The sequence below is a fragment of the Corapipo altera genome, unplaced genomic scaffold (assembly GCF_003945725.1).
Source record: "Corapipo altera isolate COAL_440 unplaced genomic scaffold, ASM394572v1 308, whole genome shotgun sequence".
Lineage (NCBI taxonomy): Eukaryota > Metazoa > Chordata > Aves > Passeriformes > Pipridae > Corapipo > Corapipo altera.
Window position 1 is genome coordinate 5,675,675 of NW_020884925.1, and position 26,660 is coordinate 5,702,334.

At 38.6% G+C, this 26,660-nt stretch overlaps 2 protein-coding genes across 8 annotated transcripts in view; one reads left to right on the forward strand and one right to left on the reverse strand.

Moving 5' to 3' along the window:
- APBA2 (amyloid beta precursor protein binding family A member 2) overlaps nucleotides 1–24,274 on the forward strand; it is a 97,113-nt gene extending 72,839 nt beyond the window's left edge. For 2 of the 4 annotated variants that reach the window (XM_027657568.1, XM_027657567.1), the window contains 8 exons: nucleotides 1,359–1,394; nucleotides 2,708–2,794; nucleotides 8,976–9,161; nucleotides 12,291–12,470; nucleotides 13,530–13,742; nucleotides 14,515–14,634; nucleotides 20,781–20,921; nucleotides 22,346–23,598. In XM_027657568.1, the coding sequence (XP_027513369.1) occupies nucleotides 1,359–1,394; nucleotides 2,708–2,794; nucleotides 8,976–9,161; nucleotides 12,291–12,470; nucleotides 13,530–13,742; nucleotides 14,515–14,634; nucleotides 20,781–20,921; nucleotides 22,346–22,417 (1,035 nt within the window). In that variant the 3' untranslated portion in view covers nucleotides 22,418–23,598. Of the gene's footprint in view, nucleotides 1–1,358; nucleotides 1,395–2,707; nucleotides 2,795–8,975; nucleotides 9,162–12,290; nucleotides 12,471–13,529; nucleotides 13,743–14,514; nucleotides 14,635–20,780; nucleotides 20,922–22,345; nucleotides 23,599–23,918 lie in introns of those variants that run through there. The other 2 variants (XR_003530051.1, XM_027657570.1) reach the window with 2 other exon arrangements.
- FAM189A1 (family with sequence similarity 189 member A1) overlaps nucleotides 23,059–26,660 on the reverse strand; it is a 113,340-nt gene continuing 109,738 nt past the window's right edge. For all 4 annotated transcript variants that reach the window (XM_027657571.1, XM_027657573.1, XM_027657572.1 and 1 more), the window contains one exon: nucleotides 23,059–25,280. In XM_027657571.1, coding sequence (XP_027513372.1) covers nucleotides 25,095–25,280 — 186 coding nt within the window. In that variant the 3' untranslated portion in view covers nucleotides 23,059–25,094. The remainder of the gene's footprint in view (nucleotides 25,281–26,660) is intronic.

Below are 26,660 nucleotides of genomic sequence, written 5' to 3' on the forward strand. Positions count from 1 at the left end.
GTAGGGACTGCCCTGCTGGAGGGACCCCCTGAGCTGGCCCAGCTGAGCCCCAGCGGGGCAGGTGTGCAGCTCACACCTTGCCCGAAGGGCGTATAAATCTGTCTCTCTAGTCTCTGTATGTATCTATACATGATTATATATCTAGTACTGTAAATACCATTACTTTCCAGTGCTTGTTATAAAAATACATACAGCATCTCTAAGGAGCAAAATATAAATTATTCCAGAGTCTATTCAAAATTCTTTGGAAGCTGTGTGACAAATTCAGTCGTTAAAGACAAGTTGCAGATTGCAATTAGAAAATATTTCAGTGGCAAAGCACAGGATATTTGTTTGGCTGTGGTTTGACTCATGTCACATGTCATTAATTCCTTTAACTTACTACAAACTGAGAAGATTGCTCTCAATATATTGAATTATTAATTTTTTAGAACAAGAACATTCCTTACTGTTGTGTTTGGATTTGGTATTATTTACAGTGAACAATTCCTTTGTAACTAATGTAGCACAGACTGCTTCATACAGCTGTGTAAAGAAAGTATTTCTTTGATTGATACTCCAAGTAGGATATTTTTATTTTAAAAATTTTTGTGACTCTACTGTAAATACCTCATCTGAATAAACACATGATTAGAAAGAGGCAGGTTTAAATGCTAAGAGAAAAAGTATGTGCTTAGTCAATAAAATATTTAATTGCTAAAAATTGCACGTTTTTGAAGGAAACCAGTTTCAAAAAACCACTTCCTTAGCAAGAGACATGTCATGATTGATGATTGAAGCAAATGGAATGCAGGAAATGTCCAGTTCTTTAAACTTTCCAAACCTTTGAGTTTCTGTTTAGCATATTGTGATGTCTCAAGCTACAGTAAGTAATTGTTGATTGCAATTAAATCCGTAAGAACTTTTTTGTATGTTATTACCAACCTTGATCTGTCAGAGGTACTTGACTACTTTAGGTAGTTGTGGAAGAGAGCCTGAGTTTTGTTCAACAGTTACATGTAGACATGTGGTCAATATGGACAGAAAACCCTGGCTTTAAGATAGTGCATGTCCTGCCATTTTCCACTGCTGTAAATTTAGCAGGATAAGTGTGAGGAGTAGCTGTTAATAGACAACACTTTGGTACTAGTTTTTTTGTAATCAATTGACAACATGCATAATGCCATTAAATATCTTGAGAAGTGCATAAGGTATAAGCAAATCTTTCTCTCTTGCACATTCTTCTACCACTGCCCCCAGTTTTTTAATTTTCAACAACCTGGATTCATAGTCAAAAGGTTTCCCTGACTTCCCACACTGTCTTTTCTCTTTCCTCGTGTGTACACCTGTCTGCATTCTTTTTTTATGCTACTCCTCAGAGGATGCAAAAGGCGGCTAAAATCAAGAAAAAAACGGTGTGTAAACAGTTTTTCTTGAATGCTAATGTTTAGTTACATTTTTGTTGTTTTCCATGGAGTGTTACGTCTTTCATTATGGATCCTCATAAAGTTGTCATTTTGGTTTCTTCTTTGTTAATCAGTAGAATGGTGAATGGAGTAAAATGAACTCATTTTCTTTGTTGTTGGTTTGCTGCAGTGCCTGTCTGCTGCCCTTCTTCTGTTGAATACCTGTGATTTGTTTAATCCAGATATACAACCATTGCTATCTGGGAGATTTTTCTGAATGTAATGCTTATTTTGATTTTACTAACTAAAGCAGGAAGATGTACTTCCTGTGCCAGTGACTTACTGTATGTTTATTACTGTTGATATTTGAAAACAACATAAATGTACCACATAGTAGCTGGAACAATTCATACAGGAAACATTTCACTCAGTTAAAAACAATACTTCAGTTAACTAAATACGGTTGGCAAAAATATCCCTAAAAGGATGGAAGCAATACAGGTCATCTCTGCCAAAGTATGTGCTTGCTGTGTATTTTGCTGGATGAAAATTCAAATAAAATTAATCTGAATGAATTAAAGGCATAGCTAAGACTTTATAACTCAAAAAAAGAACAGCAAATACATTGTTCTTCCTTGAACTGTGAAAGAACCAGTCTCTGACCTGGAGGCTGATGCCCCCCTACTCTGTGACCATGTTCTCTAATGGGATATGGAATTGTTTCCCTTGTGAGCAGTGCTCAGAGGTTGAGGATGCCATCAGATGATGGCTTTCTGTGATATGAGAGAAATATTAGTTCAATCCTTAATTCTTTATTTTCTAGGAAAAAATAAACTAAAAATCTAAAAAAGAGAAAAGACCTAAACCCCACCACAGTACTGAGCATCAGCTTGCTCTTGTTTTTGGTGAGCTCACTGAGATGGCAAAGGCAAAGCAGCTGGTGGGGACTAAGTCACCTTCTCAGTTCTCCGACTTTCTCACTTCTAGTGCCTCAAGTACTGAACTGCATCAGTGAGAAAATGGGGAAAAAACAGCCGTACTTTTTCTCCTGTTCTGGCTCTAAATAGAGAATTTTAATATTTGAACTGTCAGTCACAGAGGCTCCAAAAATTCCCTCTATCCCAGAAAATCAGAGTATGCTTCACTCCTTCTATGCAATAGATGTACTCTTTGCATGTATTTAGAAACACCTCTGAATAGCCATCTCTCTAGTGGTTTAAAGTGCAGTTGCCTCCCATCACATTATCCTTGGAACAATGAGTGAATTTGTAATTCTAAAGAGAGAATTAAAAATCCCCTTTCACAAAGCATCTGTCTTTTAGACTTCAGAGGGAGATTCCCAGGCCTTGACTGAAGTGGATCTGTTCATCTCCACACAGAGAATCAAAGTTTTAAATGCAGACACACAGGTAAGTTGTGATTAAAACTCTTCAAGAATAAGGTTGAGTTAGGCTCAGTTATATGCACTTTCCTAAATTTGGATAAATTCACTGCTGTGAGAGTATTCAGAAAGAGCTCCTGTTGTTGTAACACTTGCCAATATAGTAATACTGGCACCAGTTTTGCGTATTTGATGTATTGGAAGATGTCTGCATGTTGCTGAGAGCTGTAATTCAATTTAGAAAAAGATTCAGAAGTCTTTCAGAATGCATGTACACTGTTCCTCTGAAACAGTTTCAGAACCCAGATTTACAGCCCAACAGGGAAGTCATTTGCTGCTTTGACTAAGCCATTCATATCTTGCCATTTTTAACATTTAATCTCTTTTCCCATAAATCACATCTGAACCACCATCCTCCTGCTTAAGGTAAATTATTAGTTGTTCATATAAAAGCAGCATCTGGAGACCACAGCAGTGATCAGACTCATCTTCTAGGAATACTTCTGTATTCCACAAGAGGTGATCTTCGTAAGGACTTTTTTAAGGAATTTACAATTAAGTACGTATAATTTATACGTGAATCCCAATGTTTAGCATACTGATCTCACAAGATGTCTTAGACTTTGATCATACTTACTGAAAGTCTTTAAATTCTCCTTCTTATGAGAGGTATTGAAAAGGGAAATTTTAGTGATGTCTTTTTCTTTAGTTTTCACACAGAAAATTTTTCAACCTGAAGTTACACTAAAGAACAAGCCATGTAGAAAGTGCTTAGTTAAGCTAGATACAGCCAAATTAGAAAATTCGTCTTGTATTATTTGGAAAACTGGTTTGAGTGACCTTATATTATCCTTTTAATGACACTCTTCTAGAATTAGGAAGTTATTATTTAGATTTGGGTTTTTTTCTAGTAGTAAAACAGGATTACAGTAAGTAAGTTTAACTGTCAGAGAGATACCAAAACAAACAAACCCTTTGGAGGCACTCACACACCCTTCGTGTGAGTGGAGATGAGCAAGAGTCAGCACAGATTAGTCAGAAGTAAATCATGTCAAATCAGTATTTTCTTTTGGGACGGGGAATATATTTGTCCATGGCACAGAAACAGCACACACCACCTCTTGGTTTAAATAAGGCTTTTATGTCAAATAATATTTTCTAGATCATATGATCTAGATACAAGAAATAGAAGCAGGCTAAATAATTTCTCTGTGGTTATGTCCTATATATTGCCATTTATATGGTTATTAAACTTGTATCTTGGTGTATAAGATCAGAGTTCAGAAATATCATGGCTAACTGAAGAAATGAGCTGAAACTATAAGAGATACTTGAATAAAAAAATAAATGCAGCACTCTACATTTAGGATTTTGGTTTGTTTTCGATTGATATATAATTTGTTTTTCTGAGGAAACCATGAAGCACTTACTTCTTCCTGAAATGTTGGAGAGCGTTACTATCCTTGAATGTGAGGGTAATGCTAGTTTCTCCAGGAAATGGATTATTTTTCTGCTAACATAAACAGATGTCCTTAACATGCCACCAGAACTCCCAAGAGGAAGAGTCAGATGAGGAGTAGAATATCCCATCTAACATGGGCAGCAATGTTTACAGTCTGCCATCCATAAATCATCTGCTATTGAATTTCATCCATGAAAAGCAATACCACTGTTTGTTATGGCTCAGCCTTGTTTTGACCTTGTGGTAAATATGCATCATCCAGAGACTATGTTAGCATTAGCAGAAAATAAAATGCTGATCAGTTTAAAGATGACTACAGACAATTATTGATAAACGAGCAGCTACAGTTTATAGTTGGAATGTGTGGCAGTAAATAGGTAAGTTCTTTTTGTTGAGTAAGGATTAGTCTTAGTGGAAGTCACTCTTCTTATTCTTTAAATAGTTCAACATTTCAGCTGAACACCAATCCTTTTAAAAATAAAAAAGGAAAGTCCTTTGAGGAAGACCACAAACACTGTCAAAGAAACTGTCATCTTATTCTTCTGAATCCCTGAGATTTCTAGTGATGCAAAATGCAATGCAGAGTGATGAATGGTGTCTTGAGCTGTTCAACTAGATGAAAATAGTAACACTGGAAGTTGTTATAATTCCAAGCTCTCTGGTGTTTTCCCTGGGTTTTTTGGTTTTGTTTTCGGTTCTTTGGGGTGGTTTGTTTTGGGGGGGTTTTTTGTTGTTGTTGGTTTTTTTTTGTTTGGTTGTTTTTTTGTTGTTTTTTTACAGTGCATCTTTCAGTGCTGTAACAAACTTATTCCCATGGCTTTTTAGCGTTTTTGGCTTGGTCGCATTTTTCAGTGCTAGTGAAGTTTCCTGACTGGTGTAATTATCATAGATTATTTCAGCTGATGTGCAGCTGGCAGAGACAATCTGTACTTTCATGGCTTTATCAATTATATAAAACCTATTTCTGCAGTGTGCCAAACATGTTTTAATCCATCTGTAGTGTTGTATAGCTCACATGAGGTAACAGCCGATTCAAAATCTGAAATTCTCATGTAAAAAATGCCATGCAGCAGGGTACACAATGCTGGTAGCACAGGAGAGGTGCATTGCCAGGCTGGCACAGAGCCAGCAGTGGGGATTCTGTTGCCCTCAGCAACACCAGGAAAGGGCACCCTGACACTTTTTGGTTGCTTATGCATTTAGTTCCTGAATACATTCAGCCCAAGTCGAGCCCCTGTGTAGTGTACATGTGGTAGGAGCAGCCCTAGGTTTGGCCACCTGCCTTCGAATGAGAGCAATTCCTGGCTGTGCCACAGCTCCGTGGGCTCGCAGGCCGTGCACAACACCAGCAGAAATGCCACAGCCTGTCCCAGCTTCCTGCTCATTCAGTGAACAGAAGCTGGGAGTGAAGCAACTGGGAAAACTAGCAAAGAAAAAGAAAGATCTAGAGTTCACAAATGTGTATGTGTAGAGCTTCTGGTAGATGACTGGTTCCATAAAATTGTCTGACTCGTTAGGCTGCCTAAGTCGCACTCCCAAGGGACTACATCACTTGAAAGCTCAGGAGAATGCCTAGGTTTTCTCCTTCAGGCATACTTTGGGTTTCAAGAGTTGCAACAAACAGGATTCTAAAAGAATTCCTTAGAAAAAAAATGGAGATTCTGGGAGAAAGGGGAATCTAGACAGGAGAAGACAGAACAGTAGTTTCGAAAAAGGCTGAGTCAGAATTTCTAAGGACAAATATAAGGGTAACGGGGATGGAATGGATCGGACTAGGAAAGGGATGAGGGAAAGAATAGAGAAGCAAATGGGCAGAGATGGAGGGATTCATGGGACAGTAATATAGGAGAGAGGGTGAAAAAGAGATATTGGTAATGGAAAAGTGTGTATAATGGAATATGGATGAAAAAGGAAAAAGTCAAGTCACAAGTAACTCAAAAGTAAACACATGTTTACAGTCACTAGATAATATTTGTCTCATTTCTTATTGTAATTGCACTAGACAGGAAAAATGTGAGAGTGTTGAGGGGAATGATTACTTTCACCCCAACAGGGGGAAAAATAATAAAAAAAAAATCTTTGTGATGATATGGACAGAAAGACTCTCTTGGCAGGGGGACATTAAATGCCTTCATTTTCCCAGTCCACCCACTCTTTGCACACTGCATGTGTGATTACACCCTTACACAACACTTAGTGCACACTGCTGAAAGGCAACTATCTCTGCAGTGCTGCCAAGATCCTGCTGAGGGATGTCCATTATAAAACATTTCTCCATACTGACAGAAGTGCTGGAAATCCTCCTGAGCCCCTGCAACCCCTAGAGACACCTCCCAAACCATCTCTTAACCATCTTTTCATACTTTTAAGACAGGTGGTTCCAATTAAAAATGGTAATTTGTATTTTTCTCTGTCAAGTTAAATTGTACTGAAATTCTTAAAACAGTTACTTTTGTTGACTCAAGGAACAGTCTTTCTTCTTAGGCCTTAGAAGTTTGTTCAACTAATGGTAAAGCAATGCCAAACTGTTTATAAAGAATGCTGCTGCTTAGATAAATTATTAAAAAATGTGAATTATCTTATACAACATTTTTAATTCAAATTCAGGCAGAATTTGGGAGATGTTCTTAACTGTTCAGGGTGAGGGACAGGGATGCTCAGGACATATCCTCAGCTTGTTTGACCAATAAAACTACTATGCTTCTGGTTGTTTCTAGTTTGAGCATTACATAAAAGTCTGGAAAAACTTTCCAAACTGACCAGTAACCCCAGCAAGGAGCAATTTTCAGATGGGCTCTTTCTGTTTTTTAAGGAACAGTTCATCTTTACAAGGGCAAAATATGTTAAGAAAACAAAGCTAATGCCGTGATTTGGAGGCACTTTCTTGGTCTTAGTTGCAGTAGAAAGCTTTATCCTAATTGAACTTAGCATAAGGATTTAGGGTGAGAGGGGACAGCACAGTCACATAGTGAAGAAAACATACAGTTCTGGAGTGTCTCCTCAGGAAAAAATGTAAATCATCACTGCCTTCAAATGCCACTTTATGGCTTCTAGGGATCCTTACAACTAAGTCCTGATACCTTATAGCCTTTTCTAATATTTTATCTAAATTGTCAAAATATCTGCCACACAAGCATTACTAACATAAGCTATATTACCTTTTTCTCTAAAAATTTTTCTTCTTCCATAATCATACACAAACTTCAGTAACAGTGCTTTTCTTCAAGGCACTGAATGGAAACACAGTCAATAGGATTTCTTGATTGCATGAGCATTTCTGAAACTCTCATTTTAAACCTAAAAGTTTCTTATATTATGAAACATCTTGTATAACAGCACACCTTTTGGGAAACAGAGAAGTTGTACCTTTTTATTTATTTTTATTTAAAAAAACTAAAGGAGAAATCAGGTTGTTTATACAGTATCTCAGATAAAACCTCTATGAAGGTACAAATGTCTAAAACATTGATGCAGACAAGTATATCATTCTGTCTTTGCAGTCTCAAATACATCCTTTGAAATGATCACTGTAGCAGTGTCACATACATTGTTTTATTAAAATAACATTATTTTACATATAGAAACCTTTTAATGAAAATGAGACTGCTAGCTGTTGAGCCACATTAATTTATTCATACGTAATTCTGAGTTCAGAAATAATAAAACTTAGAGCACAGAAACTGTTCTAAAATGTCCTTGAAGGTTCTTCCTTCTGGGACCCCATTGCTCTTTTATATAAGAAACCATTGATAGAAGCATGAACTGGAGATAAAAACAAAAGATGAAATAGTAATAACTGGAACAAAATAGTGACAACGTCTTTGACTACAGATACTCAAGTTTTCATCGTCCAAGGCAACTCAGTCGAAGCCACTGAATAATGGTATATTTGAAAGTAGGAGGTTGGGATTTCCCTGCTAATGGCAGAAATTAAGAGTTTAAAAGGCTAAAGTAATTAAAAAGATGCACAGCTCAGGGATTTGAGACAGAAGCTTTTTAAATTTATTACTCTTTAGGTGTAATTACATGAGCAATGTTCATTACGATAAAGCTTAGAGAGGTTTTCGCTTAAAATCATTCTCACAGGCAGTGGCTCTTCTGAGTTGAGTTCTCCCAGCACAACCAAATGGGCAGCATAATGAGAGTGACTGGAATAGGATTTTGACTGTAAACCAAGACACTATAGCAGTTCCTCCAAACTGGTCTATGTAGGTAACCAAAAAAAGTGTTAGGAGTTCTGCCTACAGAGAAGGTGAAATACTGCCTTCATAGCTCTTTACAAAGGAAGTATTGCTTTGCTTTCTATGAGAAAATGTTACCTTAGAGATAAGAGGTTATAATGTCCTGGGTGTTTAAATCATATCCTATAATAGCAATAATATCTATGATTTTTGTAAAACTTGTTCTGTCATTGTGGCATGCATCTGTTTCATTCAGCAAAACCAATAAAAGAGGGAAACAGAATTTTTCAACAGCATGAAAATATTTAGTAGTATAGTTCTTCATTATTGCTTTACAGTAACAACCACACTGTATTTCCTGGGGCAGCACTTCCATTGAAGCCGTGAACAGCCACTGTGCCTTCCATGGGGAGTTCGGGCCCATCCAGCTGTGTGGGGAATATCAGGTCTGGGCCCACAGAAAGTGCTTCTGGAGCTTTTGTCATTCTCAGGCAACAGGCCATCAAGGAGAGGGAAGATGCAGTATTTGTAGCACAGCAGAAAACCTCCTTTCTTTCTCCTGGCAGGAGACGATGATGGACCACGCGCTGCGCACCATTTCCTACATCGCCGACATCGGCAACATCGTGGTGCTCATGGCACGGCGCCGCATGCCAAGGTCGGCTTCCCAGGACTGCATTGAAACAACTCCCGGGGCCCAGGAAGGAAAGAAGCAGTACAAGATGATTTGCCATGTCTTTGAATCAGAGGATGTAAGTAAATGGAATTAAATTTATTTAAATAACATATGTCATGTAGAGAATCTCTGAAGTCAGAATTAATTTATGGGATGTCAAATTGTTCATTCATCCTGGATTAGATGACCCTGCCCTTAGTCCAGCAGGTTGGCACATAAAGACACGTATATGCCTCCAGAATCATGGCATGAGGTAGAACCATTTTGGACCTCTTTCAAACTGAAGCCAAATTTCTGAGAATATCAACTTGGCAGGCCTGGAACAAGGCTGTCCTTTACCCCGTCCTTATTCCATATGGCTTATTTACCTCTAATTGATATACATACTCTTAAACATGACACTTGATCCTTTGATGTTTAAGAACACATTCAGCTATTTATTTTTCGGTTCTCTTTTCCACCCCTAGCAAAGATTATGAATTAGAATTTTTACATAGAATGGCTTGGGTTGGAAGGGGCCTTAAAGATCATCTAGTTCCAATCTCCCTGCCACAGGCAGGGACTGTTTCCACTACATCAGGTTGCTCAGAATTCCATCCAACCTGACCTTGAACACTTCCAGGGATGGGGCAGCCACAGCTTCTCTGGGCAACCTGTGCCAGGGCCTCCCCACCCTCACAGTAAAGAATTTCTTCCTAATATCTAATCTAAACCTACTCTGTTTGCCTTGTCACTACATGCCTTGTCAAAAGTCTCTCGCCATCTTTCCTGTAAGCTCCCTTCAGGTACTGGAAGGTAGAGCTGAGATAGTTTTGTTCTCAGTATTTCTTCATGGCCATTATTCTCACTCCCCTTAGTACTTCTATACAATAGCAAACATAATTTTAGTCATTTTATGCCATAAAATACTCTGAGGTCCAATGCTGTATTAGCCCTAACCCACTTTTTTGTTAAAAGTCTGTTCAAAGAAAGAAGTGACCACTTCAGAATTTACGTTCTAATTTTCATTTGCATCAGAAATACTAAAAGGTGAAAGAACCTGGTGCCATTCGCAAAACAGGATTGCAGAGGTAGTGGTTGCAAAAGAGTTCTGTCCATCTCTGCTGTACATCTTGTTTCACCGCTGTGAAAAGCCCTGACGTGCCATCCCATTCCTCTTGTGGCAAAGGAAGATGACCCTGCTTTACTGCTGTTATATATCCAGGTTTGGTTTTGTAGCAAAGTTGATACTTGCGTCTGAAGTGGGAGACCAGGGGACTTCAAACCTGAAATGTTTTTGGAAAAATATACTAAGCTTAGTAAAATGGAAAGAGCAAAATTTGTTATCTGTTTCTAACTTGACACTAAGAGGCAATACTAAACATTTCTCATCATTATTATATGGGAACAGATTTAAATATCATTTCTGTCATACCATTTAAAAATGAGTCCTGTGGTTCAGATAGTCATAACTCACAGGTTGCATATTTTTGAGCTAAGCAGTCATTTTCATTATTTTAAAGTAATTAAGCCTGTGAAGGAGAAATGGAATTGTCTAAAGGTTAAGAGTGCTAGACTGGAGTTGTTCTGAGACCTGGTTATCTCAGCTCTGACTGCTCTGCTGGGGTGGCCTATTCAAGCAACTTAATTACCTTATCTCTAAGTTGTGCATAATGCTGAAGACTTTCATAAACAGCCACAGGACCTTGGAGATATAGATGAAATTAAGATGTGAGAACTAGCTGTTAGTAACAGAATAAAGTATGACATCTGGAGATGTTGGTTTTGAGAATGTAGAATGGAGGCAAATGCAAAGGACTAAGTACAGAGAAAGCAATGGTACTGGAGATTGAAAGAAGTCAATAAGGACTTTAATAATGGAATGATATGAAAATGTTCTGGATTATTTCTGTGCCACCATATTACCACCAACCTCTTGGTATAGTGATAAAATTTTAAAACGTTTTAAAAGATGAAAAAGCAATTTGTGACCGGCTAGGCTATTTATGTCCTTGATTTTCTGAAATAATTTTCCAGTCAGACAGACTGGTGCTTTTGTGTACTGCAGCACAAATGAAATAATAAAACCACCTTTTAGCATCAAAGAAAACACCCGATCAGTAGATTGTAAGAAGATACAGATTTATAATGTTGTCCAGAAAACCCTATGCATTTAGCATGTACCTTCTCTCTAAGAAGGTGTGTTGCATTTCCAGAATAAGGGTTTGATTAGTAATGTTTTTATGGAGTTCCATTGTGAGATGCAATTAACTTCTTCTCCTGTCACTAGGAGTTACTCATATCCTGGATGACAGAATTCAGTACCCAAAACCCACAAATATACAAAACTCAATGTGGCAATCTCTTATGAGCTGCAGTAAACTCAAGTAGGGAAAAAAATAATTCAGGTGTGGAAAAACTGGACTACAGATTCCCTTTCCTGATCTCTACCTCTGTTGCTCTGTGTTCCCTTGCCATCTAGTGGAATATGCAGATAAGTGCTCCAAAATTTAAGAAAGATGGGGTATTTTGGAAAGGTGTTCTCAACATGAGCAAGCAATAATCATGGCTCTGACTGCACTCTTGAAATCATCCCTGACATTGCCAGTTGAGATGTTAATGGGAATGGCTGTTCTAGATGTGCAGTGGGGAAATAGAGGTGGAACTGGTTTGCTGGGAATAGTAGACAGTGGCAGTGATAGGAGAGCAGATGGTTCTGTTCAAGCAGTGTTTTCAGTCCTATAAAACCAAGGTGCAAAAACAGCAGGCGACACGACAACCAAAATCATCAGTGCACAGGTCTGTGAAGGCATGTGAGAGCAGAGCATCCCTTCTCTCATCACTCCTGCAAACAGACTGTGTTCAGAAGCAGGGTTTGTGGCAATCCTTTCCGTGAGCTCTGTTCCATGTTGGTACAAAGCCAGTGCTCTCCAGTGTTTATTGGAGGGAGTACATGGACAGCATATGGCTGCTTGCTACTGAAACATACTCATGAAGGAGATCAGCAGGGGTTTTAAATGGAGTTTGCAATTTGCTTTTGGATGTAATGGATGCTTTACATACAACAGACCTTAAAGTGACTTTATATCCATGCTAATGCAGAAACTTTGCAGAATCCTTTATTTTGAGTGTTTTAAATTCCAGTCTCTCTCCTGGTTTCTCGTGGGTTTTGTGGTAAACTGTTTCTCCGCCCTTTCTCTGAGCTGTGCCTTGTTCTCCATTGCAGGCACAGCTGATTGCTCAGTCCATTGGGCAGGCTTTCAGTGTGGCTTACCAAGAGTTTTTAAGAGCCAATGGAATTAACCCAGAGGATCTCAGTCAGAAAGAATACAGTGACATCATCAATACCCAGGAGATGTACAATGATGATCTCATACACTTCTCCAATTCAGAAAACTGCAAAGAGGTAAACTAGTTTTGGAATTTCATTTCAGATTGATCCATTTTTTTCCAGAGGAATGTCGTTCTCAGAAATATCTTTTGGCATTATAAGGACGACATTAGGATTTCAAGATATGTGGCTTCATTAGTACTATGCTACTAAAATCAGCTTTATAAGTTATTAGAATTTCGTGTTTTCATTTTCAGGGCCTTTCTGTTTCCATTGATCAGAACAGTAATAAAGTGCATTTACATGTGATGTAGATAAGCTCTGTACTATTCACAGTACACAGTGTAAGGTTATTTTATGTTTTACCAAAGTATTGGTATGGAAAGAGAGGCAGCAGCATTGTGGGATGCTGGTTGGTTCAAAGCCTTAATCAATAGTCTCAACAAAAGACAGCTGGTCATCATGATTCCTGTAAGTAGGGGTGTCCCTCTTCTTCCACATTTGAAAGAGAATAATTCCCAGTATTTTGTTAAAGAGTGTGTTCTCTATGGAAACTCTTACTCCACTTCTATAAATGTTAGATATGCTGTGGTTATGGAACAGCTGACATCACCATACTTCAGGTGAAGTCCTCCTTTGCATTCCATCAGGGATCTAACATTAACATGCTAGGCACAAGTGTATTCAGTAACGTTAATAATAATAATAATGTTAATAATAATCATCAAGAGATCCTTGCCTGAGAAGAAGGACAGACAAACCCTGAGATGGAGAGACAACCTGAGCAGAAATGGCAGGAGTGGAGCTGAACACAAACCCTCTGGCTGCCAGGTTCCAAGGACAGAAACTTCTTCAGCATTCATTCACTTGGTATCCAGTTCCACCATTTCCTATAGAGTTAACCAATATGTGTTTTACCTACCATGAGGACCTATAGGACCTGCAACAAATTAGTATAACCCTGAAAAGAAATAGGTATGTGTTACACAGTTTTAACAGTGTTTTTGAAGTCCTGCTACAAAGAATAGCGTCCATTTTGTGATTTGTAGATGTTATTCAGGAACAACTGAGATAGTCATGCTCAAATTTAGACAAATCAAAGCAAAAAAAATTTTTGTTTTTTTTTAATTGCAGCTCCAGATAGAAAAACAGAAGGGAGAAATTCTTGGGGTAGTGATTGTGGAATCTGGATGGGGATCTATTCTACCCACTGTTATCCTGGCTAACATGATGAATGGAGGCCCTGCAGCCCGTTCAGGAAAACTAAGCATTGGAGACCAGATTATGTCCATTAATGGTACCAGTTTAGTTGGCCTACCTCTTGCAACATGCCAAGGGATCATAAAGGTACCCCCAAACTTACAATTTTATGCTGTAGATTGTAAGCCATCAGAAATGTAATCTTCTGATAAGTGATCCTGTAGATTTCCAGCAGATACAGTCTTTCATATCACTGCAAAAAAACCCAGTAAATCTGTCATTAAAAAAACCCAGAATTAAAAACAGAGATTCAGGAGTGATAATGTACAGAAATTTAGGGCTGAAGAGTGTGACTGCAGCTTTCTTCCTGGTCTGCCTAAATTAGCTGTCTTCAAAGCTTCAGGCTTCCCCACAGCCTCCAGAATAAAATCTGAGGAATAAAATCTCCTATGCTTTTTTGGGCTCCGTGCAGATAAAATGGATGGAGGCTGGTAGACTGCAGGACTAATCAAGTGAGTATATGAAGGTTGCCCAGACACAATGGAATCTCAGAATGCATTATCTTTAGTCATGGAGACTAAATCTGATGTCTGTGCAGATTTACCAAGAGCAGCAACAGGAGATTAATTAGCCAGATGTAGTAGTAGTCAGGCAAGCAGTAGTCAGTTTTAGTTTTTGTTGATAACTGTCTTCAAATTTTTGTAGTAATTAAAGGCAAAATTTTGATTTTTTGGGGGCCAAATATCTTGGGAAATAAATGAAATAAGAGAAATCTATCTCTTAAGTTAACAACAAATTTCTACTAACTCTAGCTGTTCTTTCTCAGATTAGCTGCTTTACACTCTTGCAATTAGGAAATCACAAATGAGAGAAAATTAAGATCCATTTCAGAAATATTAACTTTTGGAATGTCTTACAGGGACTCAAGAATCAAACACAAGTCAAACTGAATATTGTCAGCTGTCCTCCTGTTACTACTGTCCTCATAAAACGGCCAGACTTAAAATACCAGCTGGGCTTCAGTGTACAGAATGGAATTGTAAGTTTCTGTGTTCAATCACTGGTTTGGTTTTTTCCCTTTTTTTTTTCTTTCAAGAAGCACACTGAAGTACTGAAAAAAAATTTTGCACAACCTCACCTCTTTTACTGTGATCCCTTTATTAAAACCTTATAATCACATCTCTGAGTAAGGACAACACAGGGAGGGATTTTCCTGTATAAACAGCCACAAGATTTATAGTTCAGGTTGTTTGGTGCAACATCTGGATCAGCTAATTCATGTCTAACTGTCATGAGTGTCCCAGAGTTGCAAAGAAAAGTTAGGTTGGAACAGGTTTTTACAATCACGACATTCTAATCTTAGCTCTGATCCTGTTTCTTTTTTTAAAAAATTTCAGCACATACTCAGTAAGATTTCTAATTTTTCTTCTGCTGTACCTAATTTATTTGGAGCACAGGGTAGTAGGCAAGGGAATGTAATTGTGACCTCCTCTTGTTAAAACTAAACACCTCTCACTACAAGTAATTGTATAGGTTGTGGCCCAGGTATCCCTTCTCTGCATGCTGAGCTTCCCTGTAATGATACCAGCAAACAGAACAAATGTGGCAGGTAACACCCTGTGCAGCTCAGGGTCCTCCTCTTGTAGTTCTTCCTTCTCAAGCCCTTCCCCAATATCTTTCCAAAGCAAACTCCCCACACAACTAGCTCAGGCAGTCCATGGCCTTTCTGTGGGCTGATATTAGCCTTAGAGATTGTCTGTAGTGCAGGACCATCACCATTTCCTCTTCCTCCAGTCTAGGAAAAAAAATAGTCAGGCTGCTCACACAGAAAAGCACATCCCAAAGTACTGTGGGCTCTGCTCCCCTGTTCTGGGAAACTCCTCAGTTGAAATTGCCAGATTTCTGTTTGCCACCCTTGGAAGAGTAGCAGGTAACTCTACAGGACGTGGTTTATGGGCCTTACTGCACTTCAGCAAACAGATGGCTCAGGAGGGGGTTTTCAGCTCTGCTGGTCATCTCTAAGTTATTACTGTACCTAAGATCCCACATTGCCCTGCGGTCAGCAAAGATTGGTATAAAGAACACCACTACAAGCCTTGGTCCAGCTGGAAGCTCTCCAAAGTGATACCTACCCCAGGTTAACATCCTTTAGAAATGGAAGTTTAGAGTATTTGTCTTGTTTGGTATAAATGCTCTTGATGCTTGAGTGGAGAAAAATCAGGTGTGTGGTGTATTTCTGTCCCCTCTGCCTGTGCTTAATCCCCTTTCACCTCTGTGTATATTAAGTGGGTATGGTTATTGCTGGTAGCTCACTCTGTGTTAGCAAAGCCCAAGTCTTGGCATAAGAAGGATGAAAGGAATGGGATCTGGTTTTACGTGATCTCACAGAGGGTGCCACATAACACTGCATGAGGCACTGATTTCTAATTGCTGGCCTTTGTAAATCTTGTGTGTTCAGCTGGTGCTGTGATACAAAGACAATATATTCCAGGATCTGTAATTCTCACTGTGTGCATTTATCAAGTCTCTAGAAGCCCGTTCTCAGCACTGATGGGGGTTGGGTCAGGGCTGTGGAAAAGAATCAGGCCAGGGTGGATTAGAAGCATCCACATCCTCCCATGGAATAGAGACAGTTATGGAGTCCGTGACACAACCTATTCATCTTGTCCCAGCTAATCATAATTGGAGTCTCAGTTCAGTAAATTCTGCAGACTTTGGTTGCTTTCTGTCCTAGTGTGCTCCCTCCATCTACTGGCTGTTTGTCTTAGTCACCACCCTGGAGGATCATCATTAATTCCAGTTAAATGAGTGACACTTAGATGACACCCAATATAAAGTTCACTAAATTCTGCATTAAAATAATTTTCAGATTAAAAAAACAAAGCCTTGTAATGCATTTCCTTTATGAAAAGTCTATGTTTGAATATAAAAATCAATGAACAAAAAGTGGAGATTAACATCTTTTATTAGGCTGTTATATAGACAAGCATCTGAGCCTGTAGAATCCTTCCTCTGATAAACTCCATCTTACTTAACATGTGAAAATATGGGTCTGCAAAGTATTTCTCTTGCAGTTTGGCACTGAACTTTTTAAGAGCAGTTTTGTAATTGCCAGCAATTGTTACAAATTATGATAGGATTCAGAAATGATAATATCATTATTCTTCATTGGCTCAGCATTAGCACAGCAAAGAAATAAATGGCTTGCCAGAATGGATATAATTAAATGTCTCTTACTGGTATGCCATTACCTCATTATCCATGCAGCTGGGACTTGTTTCTGTGCATCCTCTGAGAGCAGCTTTTTCACCCTGCCTATCTCATCTGTGCAGGATGTACAGCTATTGTATTAGGGAGTAGCCCATAAATAACCTGGACACACAAAAGCACCATCTGAGCTGTTTTGCCTGCACAGGATATCAGGCAGATGCAGACATTGGACTGCTGCAGGTGACTGGTTTTTCTGTATTGTGTACAGTTTAATTAATGCAAAGCCTGAAGTTGTACTCCATGGAGCACTTAGTAGTGCCAGCTTTTGGAAGTTCTAGTTAGGGAACAGCACAACAGCATAAATCAGAATGTTAATTTTGCAAAAGTTCTCTTGTACTGATGATGCAAATTCTCTTAATGGCTCTTGAAATTTACCGATGTAATTTTGTTGGATAGTTATAAAAAAGAATCTAAAGTTTAAACTGTAAAGTACTAAGGAAAAGAAATATTGTGCATACATATGAAACAAGTATGACTGTTGTGTGATGGGGAGGTGAACATAAGATGACCTATCAGTCACTTTCTGAAAATCATTATGCTACACTTCTTTTAAAATGATGTTACTTAAATACAAGTGGTCATCTTGTATCACATTATTGTTTCCTAGATTATGAAAAATCTGTGTATTACCAGTTGTATTTTTAATGCTGATAAAGCACCATTTCTCAGTCCAGATCTGAGACTCCTCTTAGAGATCTTTCTCTAAGAAGCATATCTACCCTGTCCCTAGCCTAGCACAATTCTATATAAAAATACGGTAAAACTAGGTAAAACTTGACAGAACAGTTCATTCTTTCTTCCCTGCCTTTGTTTATTATAATTTAAACTGGAGAAACAATTTACAGGGTTTAAATAGCATGATATAGGAGTGAGAGGGGGAGAAACCTGGTTTAATAGGTTGTGGTTAAAGCATTTACAGAGGATAAACAGTTTGCCCAGACTATTTTATCCTTTATGCTTTGCTACATGATGGACAGTTGCAATAAAACTGAAGCTGCTGAAGTTTCACATCTGATGCTTTGCAACTTGTCTAAGCCATTGCAAATCTTTAATAGCTGAATAGATTGAACCAGTGTGGTTTAAACCTGTCTTTTTCTTCTTCTTTTTTAATTTTTATTTCCTTCAGTGAGGATAGACTCTTGCTTACAAAAAGATCCAGATCTGTCTTGCTTTATCTAATAATATTATAGCTGTTGCCATGTTCAACAAACAGAGCATGTTAAAGAGTCCTGGCTGAATAAAATCACATTTACTTAGTGGTACTGCTCAGTTTAAACTTGTCAGCCTGACGTGCCATAAGCTCCACTGGCTGGAGACAAAAGACTGAAGGTTGCTTTGAGTTAGCTCCTTGCAAATCCAGGAGCCATGTGTGCTGTGGGTACAGTGTGTTTGTGCCCACGTGCTCTCTGGCTGCAGCTTTCCAGGCCCTGACAGGCTGGGCAGAGCCATCAGCCTGTGGCTGCTTCTCCTTCACCTCATTCAAAGAGTTAATGCTCACAAAAAGGAAGCTGACTGCCTTCCCTGGAGAGGGATCATGTTCTTGAATGAGAAGACCACTTTCTATGTCCGAGGCTGATAGAAAGAAGAAACTCACTAGTGGTATTAAAGAGGTGGTATTAAAAGTGCTCTGAGAGCCACACAGTGAAAGGTGTTCTGCATAGATATGCAAGCCATTATCTTTTGCTTTATGCCAGTGGGGTGAGGGGTCACGTTTCCATTTGCTCCAAAAGCTTTTATTTCAGCTGGCTGTACTGTCTCTATATTCATTTATACCATGCAAAATATATTTACAGTGTTTCTTTTGGTACATGCTGCTTTTTGTCCTTTCCGATTACTAAATACATTCCCCAAAAACAGAGAGTGAACTGCTGTTCTCACAGTGATGAATTGAGCTTTCTGTAAAAGAGAAGATCTGTGTAGTAGTGTGTCTTGTTAGGTATATGATTAGAAGGTGGACTGCAAAACAATATATTGTATGTGACTGAAATTCAGGACACGGTTCTGTGAAGGGTCTGACAGTGCCTCTATCCATAGGAGCCCATCAGAAATACTTTATGAACCACAGTAGGTAACACTCAGCCACTAGAGATGGCACAGTGGAAGATAAATCTCACTGCAGGAGGAATGTTTTTTTCCTGAATGCTGAGAAAAGCTTTTTATAAATGAAGAATAACTATCTTTTACTCCCCATATCAGTCTGAATTTGGAGTAAGCAGGGATTTAATTTTTTATAGCATTGTTATTTTTGAAGAAGAATTTAAAGAAAACTGCTAGTGACATACAGAAAAGGATTCCAGTCAACTATAGAAAATGTTTCACCTTCAATACATTCCAGATTGGCCATCTCCCCACATCCTGTGTTTCTGAATTAGATTACAAACTCACTGGGACACAAGCCACATCTTATCATACTTGTGTTTAGCTCTGAGCAAATGACCGCAAGTCATAATTCTTGGGATATAATTCTAATTATTGACAGTAACTGCAGAAACATCCATTATTGGATGCTCCAGCACTCATTTCTTTCCCTTCAAGAATAGGTTTTTCTCGGTAAACAAAAGGTAAATCTCAGCACTGCTAAATTCTGCTTAGTTCCAGAGATTCAAGCTATACATTATATGGCTTATGTGATGCATGAGCTTAGTCTTCTTAAGTAATTTACCAACAATTTCTGTCTAATACACAGCTCTCCAGTGTGCCAGGGAGGATCCTGTTGCAGCACAGATACCATTGCTGAGGAGGGAACAGTCTTTTAAATTCCCCATACTGGAATGAGATTTTTCTTTCTGCCTGCACACTACAGACGTTGCAACCTCAGAATAATTTAAGTAGAAATGTCTGCTGGGACTTTTGTCTGGTGAATGTAACTCTTCTTGTAGAATTATTACCCTGTTGTACAGGGCATAAAATTCAACACTTCTGTGCTGTTCTTTATTGGTACCTCAGCTGCCAGCTGAGAGTGGCCTAACTTGCCTTCTTCCTCCTGAGCTCCCCATGGCTGTGGAGGAAAGCAGTGACCCTGGAAAGCAGAACCCCACTTCCATTCTGCAGAGGCCCAGGAAACAAGATGTCATACTTCACTATGCTGAGGGTAGCTTGTAAAAAGAAACAGAATTTGCACATTTCATAGACTCATAGAATGATTTGGGTTGAAAGGGACCATGAAGATCATCTTGTTCCACCCCCTGCCATGGGCAGGGCCACCTTCCACTAGCCCAGGTTGCTCCAGTCCCCGTCCAACCTGGCCTTGGACACTTCCAGGGATGGAGCAGCCACAGCTTCTCTGGGCAACCTGTGCCAGGGCCTCACCACCCTCATCATAAAAAGTTTCTTCTTTAGATCTTTGAGGTAGATCTTTCCTTGTATCTTCCTTATGTCTTTGTGACCCTTTTGACAGACCTCCAGCTTTCAGGATAGAATGTCTGTATGCCAGCTTCCTTCAGCCTAAGCCTGCATTTGCATAGGGTTAAGGATTAAGCTTTATGTCATAATTTTTTTCCATGTGAAAAAAATTACTGTTGTAGATTAAATTTTACTTTATCATTTTTTATGTTTTCCAGTATACAGTCAGAAATATTTAAAAATCACTTTCTTCTCCTGTTCCGGCAGTGGATAAAACTTTTCCCCACTATTGCAAGGCTACTACCTGTGTCACTGTGATAGATATTTTTATGTTCTCAAGAGAACATAAAGAGAATGAAAATGAAAATTGTAATTAGCAGAAATCTTGAAAATAAACCAAACCCTAACAAGGCAGTAGCCCAACATTTAAAAAGTCATAGTATTGATGAATACTTTCCACAGGCATCCTCTGGAATCCTTACGGTGTCACTATTTTTTATGATGTATTAAATCCCAGTAACTGTTACATTATGATATTTCTGATCTTCAGTAAACTTTGCTTTCTCTTGGCAGATTTGCAGCTTGATGCGAGGTGGAATAGCAGAGAGGGGAGGGGTCAGGGTAGGACATCGTATTATCGAGATCAATGGCCAAAGCGTCGTTGCTACAGCTCACGAGAAGATTGTACAAGCATTGTCTAATTCAGTAGGAGAGGTAAGGAAGCAAGTATTTTATCAAGGAATTAAAAGAGTTGGAAAAAATGTATGTTTCAGTTGAAAAGAATGTCTTAACATAGCATTAAAGCCACCACCTCAGTAAACTGGAGTTAGGCCCTAATGAGAAACAATAAACAAAACATTTTTTGAACAATTAGATGCACATTCACTGCACTTTTTTTCACTCATTTTCAAAAGCTCCTGGCGTAATTCTGTACTTTCAACCAACTGTTTGAATTAAACCAGTTGATTAAAAGAATAAATCATTCAAGCATGCTGGCTATGAAATGTCTTTTGGCTTATCACTACAGTATCTGCCATAGAAATAAATTAATATTCAAAGGGCTGAGAGACGTAAATTGATAGACATTTTAATAATTTATTTTCCAAACTTTGGAAATAAGCTAAAACACCTCTTTCCAGAGAAAGAGTTCTCTTTTCTAGAGAAATCAGCAACAAATGAGCAAGATCCTCCAGTTTATCAAAATCCCTTCTGAATATAGTGGTAGTCTCATACACAACCCTGGCCAGATCTCCCACTAGTTCCTTTGTCAAAAATTAAAGCAAGCTGGTTTCCTTGTGGAAAGTGATAGTTGACAGATAATCCAGAGAACGTGCCCGTTGCCAGGAGCAAAACTGCACCTTTCAGCAGCCCCACCGTGCCTTCATGTCCCTCTGTGCTGGGTAAATCCTCACTAAACAGGAGAGGACAGCATGGAACTTCTTTACAGCATGAAGAGAACAAGATGTCAAGGCAGCACGTGGCTGGTGAGGGTCCATATTATCAGTAAAGTTTCCTTTCCTTCCTCTTGTGTTGTCTGATAGGTACTCACAGCCGTTCGTACAGTTCTGACAGAACCCTCATTAACTGAGCCTTTAGCCTTCCCATCTGTAAAATCCCTCTGGCACCAAGCACAGCACTCCTTGTAGAAAGAACTGAAGTACAGGAGCCACAAGAGAACCCGCTCCACCAAACTCTTGCCTGGCATTTAAACATCAGGTGGTAAAGTCCAAGTGTTGTGTTCAGAGGGTCATAATTCAATTAGGAGAAAATACACAGGAAATTACATTCCCACAGGGAAGGAAGGTAGAATAAAAAATTTTAAGTTCAGTTACTACCAGAACAGCAGAATAAATTTTCAGAGGTTTGTCCTGCTTCTTTTTTAAGGGTTGTAATCGGAGTAGAGTGTAACAACAGAAAGTGTTTAGGTGTCATACAATGTTGCATCCTATCATTGTCATCAATAAATAATAAAAGTACCCACACAAAAAATCAAAGAACTTTGAACTAGAAACTCTGGTAACACTCACATCTGTAGAAACCAGGACAAAAAATGCACTTAGAGCACAAGGAGGGAGATGGGGGCCTTATGGATTATTTTAAACTAGTACCGTGTTAATTTATGTGTAATTAATTGACAGATACACATGAAGACTATGCCAGCAGCCATGTTCAGGCTTCTAACTGGGCAGGAGACCCCCCTGTACATTTAGCATTTTCCATCCAAGCTGAAGCTGTCATAGCTGAAGAGAATTTCGTATTTTGTATGAATGAAAGGCTTGGAAGCTGACCCGAGGACTCCAGAACAAGGAACAGACAGGTGTCTCTGCTTTTCTCTCCTTCCTTTCTATTTCTTTGACAAAAAGTGTTGAGAAGGATGGTCAAGGACAATAATCACTGACAAAAATCTTTGTAAACCTTTAAGTATTTTGCAACATCTTCTAAATCCTTTTCTCATAGAAGTTAAAACATATTTATTTGTAACCTTTATGTGGAGTGATGTATGTCTGTCTTGTTTGATAACACAGTGAATGTGAATATTTGATGAATGAGACTGCAGGAAATGGCAAAGAGAAGCAATTAGAGAAGGTTCTGGCTGCTTCAAGTTTAAAAAAAATCCCAGTCCCATAAAGTGGTCCAATACTGATGACTTTGCATAATTTTAAAACTGGTGCTGAATAGGTGGTATTTCAGTGGGAAGGAATGCGTGCAGTTAAAACTTTTAGATTCTAATGTAAAGAAAACCACTGTAGTACTTGGTATTGTTATGACAAGTGTAACTTGTTTGGCAAGGTGTGAACATAAACATGTAACAAGTGTTTCATATGCTAAATAAAGAATAACTGCCACAAGATTAAAATCAAAATATTTATTTAGATACATATTTATTTTTAATGCTTGTGAATTTTATGATTTAACAGAGTTATTTCATGGATAACTTATTGCACAGGTTGTGTACTGTATGTGTTGGGCTGGGGTTTTTTTCCTTTAATTTTTGCATATTACTTTTTTGTTCATATTAACTCAAAATGGGAAAGCCATGCTTACCTGTTTCTGTCTTTTATAAAGCATTCTTATTCCTAAGGCAATGTGTTCTGAATGTAAATTGTTTTGACAAATAACCTAGCACCATCAGCAGTATTAGAACGTGTGTAGATAACAAACCTAGTAGTAAAGTTGTATTCCTTATGAGATAAATGTTAATTGGTGTAACTTTGTCTAATACTTTTTTCTTTCGGCCAAGGCCTTGAAGAAAATACACTGTGATTTAAGAAGCCTTACCATGCAGTAACTAAAGAGCTTTAGATGACTGTACTTCAAAGTAGTGTGTTGCATGCAACTGACCTTAGGAAAGAATTAACCTATCAGTAATAAATCTGAACTAAGAAAGGAAGCTTGCTTATTTTGTTTGTTGTGTAAGTTTACATAGTAAAAAAATCCAAGTGGAAGATCATTTAATTCTTCATCTAAGTGCAGTTGCAAAGGTCACAGAATAATTTTTAAAAGGGAATTAATCTCTTGAATTAGAAATTTGTATATCATTATTATCTTGAGAGTAGATGCTTTCAATTAGCAAACCTTGTTGCCACTGGATGTCACTGTAACTTCACATCAATATAGGAGCATGCTATAATTAAAATACATTAAAATGGATGATTCTGTAAGACTTAAACTACCCATCTTCAGCTACATTCCTTTGTGACCTTTTCACAGGATGTCTGCCCAGCTCAGAGTGACACAAATGAAACCAGTATATGATTAAACCTCAAATGGAAAGTAACGCTCCTGCCAAGCACTGCTGCAAAACAATTAACCCCCCGAAACACCAACCTGGGGTAGGTTCCTTATGAGAACCTTTTGTTTAAGGCCTTTCCAATTTCCTCTGAGAGAGCCAGGATGAAGCTTGCACTGGAAGACGTTGCTGGCAGACCTGTGTTTATGCTGGTAATCAAATTAGTGCCGATGATATTTACTTTCTGATATTTTTTTTAAGATCGATGTTAAATAAATCATAAACACACCAGAACCATAAGGACATGTTTTAGTAATAAAATTGTCAAAACTACTAATTGGAGTAAAAATTCTTTTTGAAAAAACGTTCAAGGCTCTGCTAGATAAAAATTCATCTAACTTGCTATTGGTATTGGTAAAAAGTTTGCGAAAGGTGCTTTTTGCAAATGCAGAATTTCAAAGTCTTCTTCCCTAATGCATCTTTTGGCCACACACTGCAGAGTAATTAAACTCAGTACCAGATGCTACTGCTGGAATAAACTCATGAGCATTCAGAACAAGGCAAAAATAAACCACACTGCAGCCATTCCTGTAGGTTAAGAGGGCAACACTGGGGGGGGGAGGAGTTTTAATCTGACAGATCAGTTAGTCTGGAGTGAAGGACACTGGGAAAATGGATTAGAAGCAGCACTGTTATGTGTGTGTGGATCCCCTTTACATTTCTATCCAAATCAGTTGTTGAAAAAGCAAAGTCCAGAAATACTTTTTATTAAAACACTGACAATAGTTAAAACACTTTGAGGTACATTAAATAAATACAACTTTAAAGTTGTACAGCCAGTCTCTGGTGGGTTTGCAATGGTTTTCAAGAAATGCTGGGCAGCATCAGTAGCATTTCTGTAAGTACAGTGACATAAACGCATTTCCAGTTGGGAAAACACTTGTTATGACTTAACTAATAAATCAATTAAAATTTTGCAAAAATCAAGGCTGAAATTTACATTCAGAAAAACAGGTGTTCTCATCCTGCTGTTGGAAAGAAGTGGAATTCCAAGGAAAGACACTTTTTCCTTTTTAAGTCATCCACTATTTGTATTTCTCCCAGTCCTGGTTTCTTCCACAATTCTCTCTGCTGGAATCACGTACCTGTGAATGTTATCAAAGGATGGTCTCCCGGCAAACTCCAATTAAACTGTGGGGCCTGTCCCGCTCTAAACTTCGGGAGATGTGGGACCTACGTGAGAAGGCAACTGGCGAGCTCAGAGCACCACAGCTCTGAAGGTGAAGATCTTCCCGAAGGCGCTTTCTGCAGGTTTTCACATTCTGCTGGGAACTCGTAATGACCTGTTTGAAAGGGCAGGAGTGGAGAAGGAACAAATGGGGGAAACAGGGTAAGAAAGGTTTTCATTTAAAAGGTTCAGTCTCTGAATAATATTTCATTTAAGCTATCCAATGATGGAACTCTTCCAGAGGAGTTGGGGGTTTGTGCAGCCCTCCAGAGCCCCTTCCACTTCTGTCCTTCCACCTGCTCAGGGCTGGAAGGCACAGCCAGGCTTCTGCCTGCACTGCAGGGTGCTGTCCACACAGATGCAAACAAGTATTTGCAAGGAAATCTGTGGAAAAGGTAGCAGCGCTCTCTTGTAATTGGAAAATCAAAGTTTGGAGCAAATTATGCTGTTTCTTATAGGAGAGAGATACTTCACTAGCTTTGTGAGGGTGATAGACAACTAAAACCTTGCAAGCCTGGTAAACAAGTATTTTAGTTTTAACAGAATTGTTAAGCTACCTCACAATTCTGAATTACACAACTCTTTCACCAAAAATTTTGTGACTTCTTAAGTAGATTGCTGGGATGCCCTGGGCCTTCACGAATTAATAATGTTTTTTTGTCTGAAAAATATAACTACTAAAATGATTTCTTTAATGGGAAAAAAGGTATGTCTCCCTGGATCTAAGAAATCCATACAGGATAAGAATTGGGCTACTGATTTCTAGTTTTGGCTCTATGATCTACATAACCACTCAAAGTGTGAGCAACTGTTTTTTTCATGTAAAGAAAATTGTTTTCAGCTTTCTAACCTTGGGGATTTAATGGGCTATGCGTTTTGTAAAGCAATAAAATCATGACAGTTTCCCCCCATACTGCCAGCCCTAAGGACATCATGACAGTGCAGCTTTTGTGTCCGTGTGACTGCACAGGCACTGATCCAGTGCTGCTTCTGTGTTCTGCTTCACAGGGAGCAAAAGCAGTCTTGCAGCAAGCTTTAAGCGCTGCATGGTTCCTGCTGCACATCAGACTCTCTCATGTGCTTTTCAAGTGTTACCACATCCTAGTTCAACACTTAGACAATTTCCCTCATTTTGGGATCAGCTGACTAATATCCCAGAAATTACAATGTCTCAGAAGGGAGAGAAACAGCCCCCTGGGGTGTATCCTTAGTCATCTGTCAAGCTCTGGAAACTCTACAGGCATCCTGAATGTGGTTAGTCAGTGCTAAGAGAATTCTGCTTTTCCAATTGGACAAGGTAAAAGAACATAATTTCTGTATCTGTCATTCTGGTAACAATACTTGCAAGAGGTGATTCACCACCTTTCTTCATGCAAAAAATGATGTATTATTAAATATGCATGAGATATTAAAAGGTGCTTCCACTACTAATTCCCTCAGCTTATAGGATTCCTTCCACACCTTATGTCTGTTTTATTGTCACTCAGGGTGAGTA